At 42.5% G+C, this 12,411-nt stretch overlaps 1 protein-coding gene across 1 annotated transcript in view; it reads left to right on the top strand.

Moving 5' to 3' along the window:
* The window catches only part of PolrMT (mitochondrial RNA polymerase), a 61,221-nt gene that overhangs the window by 33,621 nt on the left and 15,189 nt on the right, over positions 1 to 12,411 (top strand). Inside the window, exons 19-24 of the mRNA XM_075889226.1 lie at positions 1,236 to 1,336; positions 2,323 to 2,443; positions 3,423 to 3,507; positions 7,598 to 7,709; positions 8,652 to 8,730; positions 10,464 to 10,709. Of these exons, the coding sequence (XP_075745341.1) occupies positions 1,236 to 1,336; positions 2,323 to 2,443; positions 3,423 to 3,507; positions 7,598 to 7,709; positions 8,652 to 8,730; positions 10,464 to 10,709 (744 nt within the window). The remainder of the gene's footprint in view (positions 1 to 1,235; positions 1,337 to 2,322; positions 2,444 to 3,422; positions 3,508 to 7,597; positions 7,710 to 8,651; positions 8,731 to 10,463; positions 10,710 to 12,411) is intronic.

Raw genomic sequence — 12,411 nt, 5'->3', positions numbered from 1 at the left:
ACAATTAATCTGTGTTCTTTGTTACATAATATATTTGTTAGAATATGCATTCTCAATTTTTCTGGGCTCAGCTGTGTAGTTGTTTAAAGACACGACCTTTGTCATTTCTTGGTACCAGCTCAGTGTGGAAGTTCCCATCCAGCTGGTATGGAATTTTACCTCATTATTTCTTCACAGGAGCTCTTTAGAGATGAAAGGAATTGTCTCACGTATGGTGCGATTCTGAAGTTTGTGTCAGTTTTTGTGCTGAATTTCAATTTTAAATATCATGCGCATGCTTCTGTTCTGGCTGTAGCAATGTTTGATTTACCAAAAAAGTTTATGGACCACATGAGTGGATGCTAAACTGCTAGTCTGTGCCACCTAGCGTTGCGCCATATTGTAAGCGAATTCGGCGCAACGTGGAATTCCCTCGACACACTGACACTATTATGCACAGGTATGTCAGTTTTTCTACTGCCTCACTTACTGATCAGTTAGTTCACTGTTTTCACACGAGGCATTTACTTGTGGTATGGGCGTCACATTTTCACTTTGGTAGCAGAATCGAAGCTATTATGGTGCGCTTCGAATGGTGTATAATTGGGTAAGTATCACATTACGAGAAAGAATGCAACTGATAACACTCATGCTAATAGACAGCTCTCAAGACAGAAGCATCTAGCCACTACTGCAAAAGAATGCATTGCATTGAAAATTGAAAGGTGGGAAACATTATGCCCAGCGGGAAAATTGCCAGACCATCGATTAAGGGATACAGATGCGTCTTGGGTGTAGCACTGCTGTCGATCGCCGCTTACTCATTGAAAATGTAGCGAATAGGCTTTTGGCAGTGTGCTCCTATGGTTCATAAAGTTTTTATTTATTTCAAGGTACCTTACAAGCCCCCGGGGGAAGGGGGGGGGGGGCATTGAGTTAGGGGTACAAAACACAAGACACATATACATGTACATATTGAGTTGGGAAAATATGTAGGAAAAAAAACAGTTGCAATGTAATAAACAGAAAGCATTACAGTTAAATATCTACACATGTAAAGAAGACACACGCATGCGAACAGTAAGCGATAGCGTGCATTTCTCGGGCACAAGAAACTGACCATTTACTAGGCACAGGTCGCGTACTTAGCTGCGACAATCTTAAAACGAGTTCATGTTCATCTTAAAACGAGTTCAGGTTGACTGCTCATGTGTCTATTTGTTAATTATTGTTCTGTTTATAATAACTCTGTGCAGATGCTTGATCTGGTAATTGATGTGTTCCTCAACAAAGGCAACACTGAGCTTGACATCCCGATCCCTCCTTCAGAGCTCCCAGCCCCACCCAAGTTCGAACCGTAAGTTACAAAGGAGGATGATGTTAATGTGGCATACATTGCAGCAATTGCATATTGAGCACGAAGCAGTGGCATTGTGGTTGACACATTTTGACTAAGACATAACCATGTGACCACAATGAAAGCATAGGGAGTGTTACTTGTAGCTTTTAATTGAAGTGTGGTTATTAAGACAAATAGGAAGTAAAATGAAGGTGGAGTAAAAAAGTAACTTGCTACTGGTCAAAGTTGACAGCGCAGCCTCTGCGTTACTCTTGCCGTGCAAGGTCAGTTGGGCTATCACGTCGGCTGATGTTTATCTGTTGTGGTGTGTTGTGTATCTGATGTTGTGTGCAATCCTAGGAATGTCAGTCAGCACCGCTTGTAGCCAGGCAGCAAATGTGGGGCGTACTTTTCGGCTGATGGCAACACAAAGTGCAACATGCTGTTAGGGGTAGGCAGCTGGCCAAGAAACCTGCACATCCTATTAACATCTTGTTAACATCAAACTGAGCAGGTCTGAAATCTTTGCTGTCAGACTCTTTTTTGCTAAATAAATTTTGCTATTATATAGTTGACAGTTGTAGCAGCAACAATGATAATAATAATATTCAGCAGCAGTCACTGACATCTGCTGCAGAAAAAATAGTTGGATACAACTAAATCATTCTGGAGAGGCCTCACGCCCTGATGATTGAAGCATGGCAGCCATTTGCCTTCATGACTCTAGAAATTCTTCTGCTCGTGCACTTGGCAATGTTCTCTGCAGGCGGGGCTACAAAGGCCGCCAGGCTTATATTGTTCATCTGGATTACCCAGGCATTGGTTTAGGCTTGTGTGCGTTCGCCTTTGAGCACGAAGAACCGCGAACTTATAAAGTTGTATCCGACCATGAATGCAGATATGTGCCGTTTTTGGCTTTGTTGCCTTCTTTTACGAGAGGTGAAGTAGAAACCGATGGGATGTTCAGCTTAAGACATCAGTGGACTTGTTCCCTGTATTTCTAGTGGCATGGACAAAACAGAAAAGATCAAGATAACTCGGGAACGCATGTTTAACAGGCGTAAACGTGCTGAAATGTACAGTCTATGGTGCGACGCTCTCTACAAGCTTTCCATCGCCAACCATGTAAGTTACCTGCCCTCTTTGAGTTTATTCTTTCTAGCATTATTCATAAAGGAGCACTGAAGACATTGAATTGGTCTAGAAAGTTTGTGCAACGGATACTTTGTAATAAGAGGTGTACGATAGATCGCTGTAGATTTAGCTTTCACCCTTGAAGCACTTTGGAGCTTTATTGTGATGGTGCTGGTGCAAAAATATATTATTTAGTTTTTGACATGTATTATAGACGTCTAGTGTTCATAGTCTTTCACTGCTATTTCATTATCTCTTCAATTTTCACAACAAATTGAAAATCGGGTCATGATTTAGCAATGTTGTCACAGTAAATTTTCTATTCATTAATTTCTTTGCCCCTGTACTTGTCATGTTTAATTTTTTAAAATTATGTTGTGTACAGACTTTTGTGTGGTCTCTTTTGTAGGGTTTTTAGTATACCACAGTCTAGTGAAACAATGAATGAATGAGTATTGTCCTTCAAGCATCAGCGATCTTCAAGTACATTTGTACCTCTTGGCACAAACTGGTCTACAGTGCTGTATTTTTTCACATATAACCCGCATTTCGACTGATTCTCAATTTTTTTTTTTTTTCAAAAGAGAAATGCGTATTGCGCTAGAACGCTGTTGTATTTTTTTGCATAGCTGTGAAACACTGTGATGAAGCCACCTTTACAGACACGATACTGCGTTTTTGTCGTGGCTTTAGCGTCAAATTCAAAAAAGAAAAAAAAGTTCAGCCTGTTTATAGTGTGTGATGAATTATAAAGCCGTTTTTTTTTCTGACCTGATTATTTGTGTTATTCACCAATTGAGTCAGCCGAAATTAATTGAGCAAACCAACAAATAGATAGAATGTCACGTGTTCAGCAGATTAAGCAGTTTGCTACTGCCCTCCTCTGCTTTATTATTTACTTACCCATAAGGGCTGTCAAGCATTGTGGTCTCTTGCTATAAAGCTTATTTTTCTTTTGCTCTGTCTGCAGTTCAGGGACAGGGTGTTCTGGTTTCCGCACAACATGGATTTCAGAGGAAGAGTCTATCCATGTCCACCTCATTTCAATCACCTCGGTAAGTATGAGAATTCTGATGGCCGACCCCATACTGCGTAGACACCTGGGGCATAGCTTAGTGCCTCTACCATTTGACTGGTGTGCTTGAGGTTGTTGGTTCAATTTTATGTTGGTGCATAACATTCTCATGGAGTGCGCAGGCTTTTTTAAGTGACGTGCTATATGTCATCTGAACTCGGTCATGGCCCTAAAGAAAGGACACTGACCCCACATAAAACCAGAGGGCCTAGTTGCTTTACTTGTGGTAAAGTCAGGACAGCTCTGGCTGGCTATGTGCTTCTTGGACGCGTGTCAGAACTTCAGTATGAGTGCGTAACATAATGAACAGTAGTTCCCTGCAAGAGCTGTAAAAAGTCCCCCCCCCCCTTTTAATTGGTGTACTATTTTTTGCTTTGTTTATTTGTTTGTATGTGTTCAGCTCAGAAGTGGCATGAGGCATTGTGTCTGCTGCATAGAGGCTATCTGAATCCATTCATTTTCTTCAATCTTGAAAAGCGCGCACAGTTGAACCGGTTCATAAGACACACGCACCAGGGATCAGTTCTTGTCTCTTACACGAGGTGTCTATTATTTACAGGGTACCACATGTGCACTTTCTTGTCAACCCTTGTTATGATGCAGCTACACTGATGCCTCTTATACTCACTTGCCCCGCCGCGGTGGTCTAGTGGCTAAGGTACTCGGCTGCTGACCCGCACGTCGTGGGTTCGTATCCCGGCTGCGGCGGCTGCATTTCCGATGGAGGCGGAAATGTTGTAGGCCCGTGTACTCAGATTTGGGTGCACGTTAAAGAACCCCAGGTGGTCGAAATTTCCGGAGCCCTCCACTACGGCGTCTCTCATAATCATATGGTGGTTTTGGGACGTTAAACCCCACATATCAAATCAATCTTATACTCACTTGTCTGTTATGTCAGGGTCTCTTATAGAGGGGCTCGGCTGCGTTTGGTTTTATCAAATACAGTGGTAGTGCCGTTATTCGAAAGTGGAACTAATGGTAGCCAAAATATTCTCATTCTCTAGTTGATGACGGCATAAGTGCGCAGATCAAATGTACTGCTGCTGGAATTGCAAAAAAGTTGTGTAGATGCACCAGCCAACCTGTTTCTCATTTACGCGGTAACAGAGTGGGGGAATAACTGCCTTCAGTAACGGTGTCTCTCGGGTATTGTTGAAAAGGAAATGTTCTGTCACACGTGTGTCATGGTGTCCAACTGTATGAATTTTGCTTGTGCTATCGTATTTACGTGCATAATTTGTGCCCTCGCATAATTTGCGCACCCCTAATATTTTGCCAGCCTTTCGGGAAAAAAATATTTGCCCGCATATTTTGCGCTCCCCGACCTGCCCGAGCCAGCTCACTAATGTGCTCACCTTTGGACCTGTCGATGCTTCGGTCAGGTGCGCGCCTCATCGAGCCGACGAGCGCAGTCAAACAGGCTGCCTGTGCAAAGTATCTGCTTCCGAGGACTTCCCCGAATTAGGGTCCCTAGAATACCGCACCCGAACACGGACTTATTGACGGGTCGCCGGAAGTGTTCGAGTGTTTGCGTCCCCCTATCTTCCATTCTCTACCACCGCAGTAATGGCGACATGAATGTACGCTCACGTCACGGAACAAACGACTTTCTGCATCAGAGGCGTGTGAGGGCTTGTCGCGCCAACTGTTCCCCTCATTCTCAGTGTCCGCGCTGCCACGTACGCTTGGTCAATTTTAGAAGGTATTTCGCCATCTGGCCAACGTGTTTTGAGGGTTCCGTTGCGATGTGCTGCAGTAATTCTATATATGGCAAAATTGAAGCTCCCTGCTGTGAATTTTGCCGAGGAGAACGGGAAGCGTGCCGTCGCAAAGTACGTCCAGGGGACGTACTGAATTCAACCTGACGACCGGCGCGATCGGTACACTAGAAAGCAGAAAAGTGCGCGCTTCTAATGCAAGTTTCTGCCATTATTGAAAGAAGCCCTTTCAATTATGTGCAGATGCTTAGTTCTTCCGGTAATTCCGTGTTGTGGGGTCTAGTTTCTCCCAGCATTGTCGAAAGAGCTTGAACAAAATACAATGATTCCCAATCAGACTTCGTAATCATTGATTCCCGCTAGACCGCACGAGACAGGCTCTGAATGGGCAAAGTATGCGCTAATTATTTAAAAATAAACAAGTACCCTCCGTTTGGGCTCCAATTTTTTTCTTTTTTTATAAATGTATATACTGCGCACGTTAGAACTATGGCAGAATATTTTATTTGCGCTGGCAAAATTTCCGCGTAATTTGCGCACCCCCTTCTCGGGGCCCCAAAATCGGGGGAAAAAAAGTGCACAAGTTATGCGAGTAAATACGGTATTTTCTTGCGATATACCTTATTGGCAACTCTGATTCTCCCCAGTTGTTGTTAAATATAGTTTGGTCTGTGGGGACGCAGAGAGCAAAAGTAATGCTATGGTGGGCGCAGATTGCGGCTGTCACCAAGTATATTTTATTTGAATTACCTTAAAGGCCCATAGGGCATTTTGTAAGGGGGTTGTTACAATTACAACATTGAATATGAAAAAGAAATTGTCAGAAATCAGGAAACAGAGAACTGTGAATTGTACGTGAGATCAGAACATATAATGTGTAATGTAATAACTAATGCATACATAATACTTAGGTTATATAATGTATGGAAAGTTGGGCGAGTTGGTTTGAGAACATTCTTGGAAACATTTCTACGCACACGTAATAGACGAAAAAACCAAAGGCGAGAAGTCTTGCCTCTTAGTCTTCTCACCGTTGATTTTTTTCGTTTATTGTGTGCACACCGAAATGTTTTCAAGAATGTACTCATGGAATATTTAAATATACAAATGCAGCTATGTTAATTAGTGACTTCAGTGAAAATGCACAATTAGTTGGCGATTGAATGTATCAGGGTTTGATAATGAAGTGATGTTACCTGGCAGGCTGTACCGTAATCCAGCGATGCTAGGAAGTGCTGATGATATCAGTGTTTGAGTGTCGCAGTACAGTCGAACCCTGCTACAGCGAAACTGACGGGGCGCGGAAGCAAAAATTTTGTTGTAGTGAAATCGAAAAATATAGCTGATCTGAGCTAGCAAAACAGAGGAACATTCATTCTCAAAATTCAAAAAGTGTCCGCTGCTTCCTATTTTTTCCCAGAAGTGTCACGACGAGATTATCGCTCATGCATCGCGAGGCCATGCTGAAAAGCACGCTAAAACAAGGCCTAAAACCGCTTTGGTGAACGAACCAAACAGCTGCATTAACATGCTAACACCAGCAGCTGTCCACCGTCATAGTGTATTCGGCAATGCCGAGATGGAGGCAGGGTATTGTGGAATGGTGACTCTTGCCTTATTCTGTGTCATTCTTATCATCCACCACTCGGGGCTAGCTGATTTTGTTGATAATGCAGACAAACAGCTGCTCTGATTAGTTACCATAATGACCAAGCTCGCATGAAATGATACGCATTGGCATCGAAAAAAGCATCGTGTTCTCACAGCTGCATGAAAGCGAACCATGAACTGATTGACTGAGCTTCAGCTTCGAATCGTCTGCAACTCAAAAGCAAGCCAGTGTCAAAAGCAGGGCAGTCTCATTGGCAGCGCCCATGCTTGCTGAACAGTGGCAGTTTCTTGTGGTGCCAATGCCCGTTTTAGACTTCGTCGTCGTATTTTCAACTTCTGAAAATGCATCAAAAATGGTAAAGACTGTGTTCACTGTATAGTAGCAATAAATATCTGAGCCTGTAATTGCATCGTGAAATTTCGTTTAAGTGGGAAGGCAAAAGAAAAAGTGTTTGTTGCGGCTGCAATATTTGTGCATTCACTTTTATGGACTGCCAACGGGAACCATGAATTTTTCGTTGTAGCGGGAATTTCGTTGAAATGGCGTTCGTTGTAGCGTAGTGCGATTGTATGCACATGTATAACTCAAATAAATGTACAATATTTCGGATGTGTGAGATGGGGCATCAATACATGCTTGCAATTACTTGTTCTTGCTTCAAATAAGAATATTTTTGCCTTTGTCATTGAAAAGTAGGAGCTTGGAAACTAATCGATGAATTACGTGTAACTCTTCCACAGGTAGCGACGTTGTGAGAGGCATTCTGCTGTTTGCCAGAGGTGAACCGCTCGGTGAAAATGGCCTGGACTGGCTAAAAATCCATCTTATCAACTTGACCGGCCTCAAGAAAAGGTACTACACTTTCCATTTTTACCATCTTTTTGTAGTGAGCTGGAATTGGTAGTCTTGAAGCTGATCTGCGACTCCGGCTCATCTGGAGAGCCCTTATAGCAGGTTTCTAGCGCTGTGTCTACGATGGTAATGCTCGCAATTGGCGCATTCATTGAAGAGTTCTGTACTTTTATGGAACCTTCGTTAAACAGCATGTGAACAGCATATTTCCTGTCTGTGTGCGTGTGTGGGGGGAAGGGGGGGCATGTGTGCAAAGACAGGGAGTGAATATATAATGTGAAGTAAATTTGATGCGTCAAATACTTAAACTGAAAGAAAAACTATAAATATTTTATTGTTCTTACATAGTAACATAGTCATTATTACCCTGCAATTTTAAACTTCTGTTCTGCAGCCTCTTTTTTTTTTTCTAAATACACTAGGCTGTACGTCCACTAGTGTCAACGTGGATGGAACTGTCAATGCAATGTTTCTTCTTGTGCCCGCTCGTTTGACCTTTTTTTTTTATCGTGAAGCTATGTCTGTACAATTGTTTCTACAGTGCATAATTCTACATTAACATTGTTTCTTTTTTTTGTGACTGCAAACTGTGTAAACTGCATATTATTTTCTGAAATTCATCTTAACACAGTTTATGAGCCTGCAGGGCATTTTGAATGAATAGATTACGTTGCATTACATGGCTTTGTTTGAGTATGCTTAAAAGTGGATTCAATTAACTGCCTATGTGACCTGGTTGCATCCTACTGCAGTACTGTATTGTAAATGCAAAGTTTCATTAAACATAGGGGCAATAGTAGTATTTCAGTAGTAGCTGCAAGAATATAGCTACGAGAGAAGCTGCGATGGCAAGTATGAATGCATGACACCAAAAGAAATGTAAACGCTACAGCTTGTCTGCATTACATGCAAATGTTACAATGTGTTTCCTCTGCCTTTCAGGGAACCTGTGTCTGAGAGGCTGCGGTTTGCGAATGAAATGATGCCCGAAATTCTCGACTCAGCTGACAACCCGATGACGGTGAGAGCCCCCTGTAAAATCAATGTTATGTTGCCATGTTTACATCCATTACATGTCTGTCCCGGCATTTATCACTTCCTTCTATATACAGTAAACCCTCGTTAAAACTAAGTCAATGAGACAGCGTAGAGATTCAACATAAGTGGTGATTCGATATACACAACTGCCTCATAAAAGCTCAGTAAGTACAGCCAAATTAGCCATGACAGCTTCCCAGAAGTGGTATTCAGTGAAACAAGCCTTTATTCACTCTCAAAAAAAGGTCGGTCAGCTGGCTTTGTTTGTAAAAAAATGTCACTTCGTCTAAGTTGTAAATGTCTCTATCTTGATACTGCTAAAGTAGGGCACTCATCCGATGCTTGCACCCTCCATCCAATAGGTCGCGGTCCACGGCTGCGCTTTCACCAACAATCGATTTTTAAGACACACCGAGCTGTCTTTTGAAACGTTCAAGCCAGCCGTCGCTGTACTCAAAATCTTGCTTGCCCATTTGGCTGGCTAGGGTTTCAGCCTTTGCGCTCAATGCAGGCCCATTCACAGGAAGGTTTGCACTTCTAGCGGTTTTCAGTCATTCGAGAAGCGCTCTTTCCACTTCAGGATGCATAGAATCACAGTTGCGCTTTTGTTTGGCTGAGAAACTCTTCTTGAAGCCGCCTACTATGGCATCCTTATTCTTCAGAACAGTTGATAATGTTTGGCGGTATTCCGTATCGTCTTGCAATTTTAAACTTCTGCTGGCCCTTTTCCACCTTAAGTATCAGTTGAACTTTCTGCTGCAAAGTCAGACACTTCCGTGCGGGCACCGGTGGTGCCATGTTCACTTGACGGCAACTAAAAGCACTCACGATGCACACACACAACATCACGCGTTCACACAGATCTCGCTCAACACATGCACGCGTGTGTCTTCCAACCACAGATAAAAAAAAAAAAAAAAACCAGGGAGCATGCCACTGCTTCGTACTGGTCACATGACACCACTTGCTTAGCCAGTGGAGTGGCAGCGGGGAGCAGCCGGCATGTTTCGAGCGCCTCTGTATCAAAAGGTACCAGAGTATGTCACGGAGGAGGAGGGGGAAATCCGTGCCGTGGAGACTCTTGCACTGTCTGCACCAGTTTGCACTGGCGCGCTTCAGCCTAGCGATGCTAGCACGAAAATCGCTCACGCAGCGCAGAAAAGGCCGCTCGGGGCGGGACTTAGATGAAAAAAGCCTGCCAGCACTTCGGCGGCGTGGGAAATCGCTCGTCCGCATCGCCGTGAATACGCATCTGCATCTTGTTACTTCGTTCTAAGCGGAGCAGGCTATCGACATGCTTTGAGTAGTTTGGTCTGAAATACACGTATTGGGGTCTATGCTATGTAACACTTTGATAAAAGCAATAATTCGAATAAAGCTACTTCTTTGTAACGAGGGTTTACTGTATAACAGTCGTATATCATTTACAATATATCTGTTGTAAATACTATAATAATTTTGGACGTTGCAGTTGAGAGTAAAGTGATATTGCTGCTAGCACCAGCACTGCTTTTCTTTCTCCACAATTTTTCCATATTTCTAGATAGCCAAGCTGCAGCAAAATAGGTTAACGTTACAGAAAATTAAAGTAAGCATGAACAAGTAAACAGACAGCCGCTGTGGTGCGTTCGGCAAGTGAAGCCTGATAACTCAATTTTGTTTTTTTGAACGTTTGCACGAACAAACCCAAGGTTTTCTGGCACCTATCGAACTTAGGGCCGGCAGTGGTGGGCCAAGTCTGACGAGCCCTGGCAGACGTTGGCCTGTTGCAAGGAAGTGGCGGCCGCCGTGCGATCCCCCGATCCGACGCGCCACATCTGCTACCTGCCCGTGCACCAAGATGGCTCCTGCAATGGCCTGCAGCACTATGCAGCTCTAGGCAGGGATGCCCAAGGTGCTGCACAGGTTAACCTGCAGCCTGCCGATAGACCGCAGGATGTCTACAGTGGTGTGGCAGCATTGGTGAGTGAGCATCATTGCAAGAATGCGTGTCATGCAAGGAAAAAAACCTGTCGCAAACTCTCATGTGGCAATCATTTCAAGTACACTTGCAAGGTACCTGCTACATCGTAAATCATTGTTTTTGTGAAGTCGGGACGTACCCAATATGCCATTATTTATCATTCTGCGGTGAAGCAAGCTACACATCTGTGAAGCATTATGCTCACTTTATTCGTGCTGTGGCTGATGACGATGTGGTTGATGACTTTGTAACGAGAAGCTTTAAACCATATTTTTCTATTCTACCATGTTATATTTGTTAAGGTGATTGTTTTCATGACATCACACCTGCATAGGGTCTACTTGCAAAGGAGCTTCAAATACTACCATGGCTCTGTGTTTATATTATCAGTAGCCACATTAAGTGTCTGGGTTCAAATGTCGCTTGAACCTTGTTTTTTTTCTCCTTGTACGCCATGGCTGGTACAGACACCAGTGACAGCAAGCAATTGTGGCATGAAAATTAACTGTTGTTGCAATCTCATAACAGCTCTTGTTATAAAAAAAAAAGAGGACTTATTGTTGCTGTTATAGAAGGCTAGTGTTTAATACTTCTCTTATGCATTTCTGTAGGCTTGTGCGAATAGGGAATTTCAGGTTTGAAGCGAATAGCGGTCTTGTTTGAATGATTTCAAATCGAATTTGAATAGTGTATATATCGCATATTGAAAAAAGAAAAAAAAAATGGGCACATTTGTCAGGACCAAAGTAACCTGTGCAATATTTAAGAAAAATATAAACTAGGCCTGTGCCAATGCTATTCTTTTCGGTTTAAAGGAAGTGGAAACAACTTTGAAGAGTAGCAGGATTTGACTTTTGGTAGTGTGCTATTTATAACCTGTAATATATGTAACATTTTAAAATTTATTCTAATTAGAGCATATAAGCCTGTGTAACAAGCTTCTAAACTTTAAAAAATTATCATCGATGTGGGAATAATATGTTCATTTAACCTTGAAGTGGGGCTTCACGGCAATGAGGACTTTTCTTGGCAAAATGTTTCCACGATTTAGTGCCCCTTCACTACAGTGAAGTCACCTTAACAGAGGGTTATATGTGGACTAACATACATTTGCGCGTTCATTTCGAATACTTTGAAAGTTTCAAGAATTCGAATCCAAACAAATTTGAATATTCGTAGCTTTCGAATATTCGCACAGGCCTACATTTCTGGTTTCTGTGATAACACCTTACGAACATGTAAAAAAAAAAAAAAGAAGAAAAAATGGCAATGGCTCATATATAATTGCTGTACAATCAGTTTTCATATATGTTCTTCAAGGGCACGTCTTCGAGAAAGCGTTGTGTTAAACTTAAGAACTTAAGCGCTGATGTGATAGATGTTTTGTACAGTATAGACTATTTCATCTAAGACATGTGGGTGCTGTCGTGTTGGGCTGTTAATTGACGCTTTCTCGTTTTTGTGGATTGTGATAGAAATCAGTAAGGTAATGAAACATCATATGCATGAACTTGACTATTTTCGTCCGTATGCGCCAACCGTAGCCCTGTTCATTTAGTTAAAAATGTAAAACTGTAAAGGTTAAGATGTAAAGATTAACAGCCCGACATGGCAGCACTGAGACCCCTCCGTAAAATAGTCTATATACAACTGACCTTTCAGCATAGAACAGACAGAATCCAAAGGCACATGAAATAACGT

This window comes from Rhipicephalus microplus, chromosome 3 (genome assembly GCF_043290135.1).
Source record: "Rhipicephalus microplus isolate Deutch F79 chromosome 3, USDA_Rmic, whole genome shotgun sequence".
In the NCBI taxonomy this organism is placed as follows: Eukaryota; Metazoa; Arthropoda; class Arachnida; order Ixodida; family Ixodidae; genus Rhipicephalus; species Rhipicephalus microplus.
Note: the sequence above shows the minus strand (reverse complement) of the source record. Positions and strands in the feature narration are given on the sequence as shown.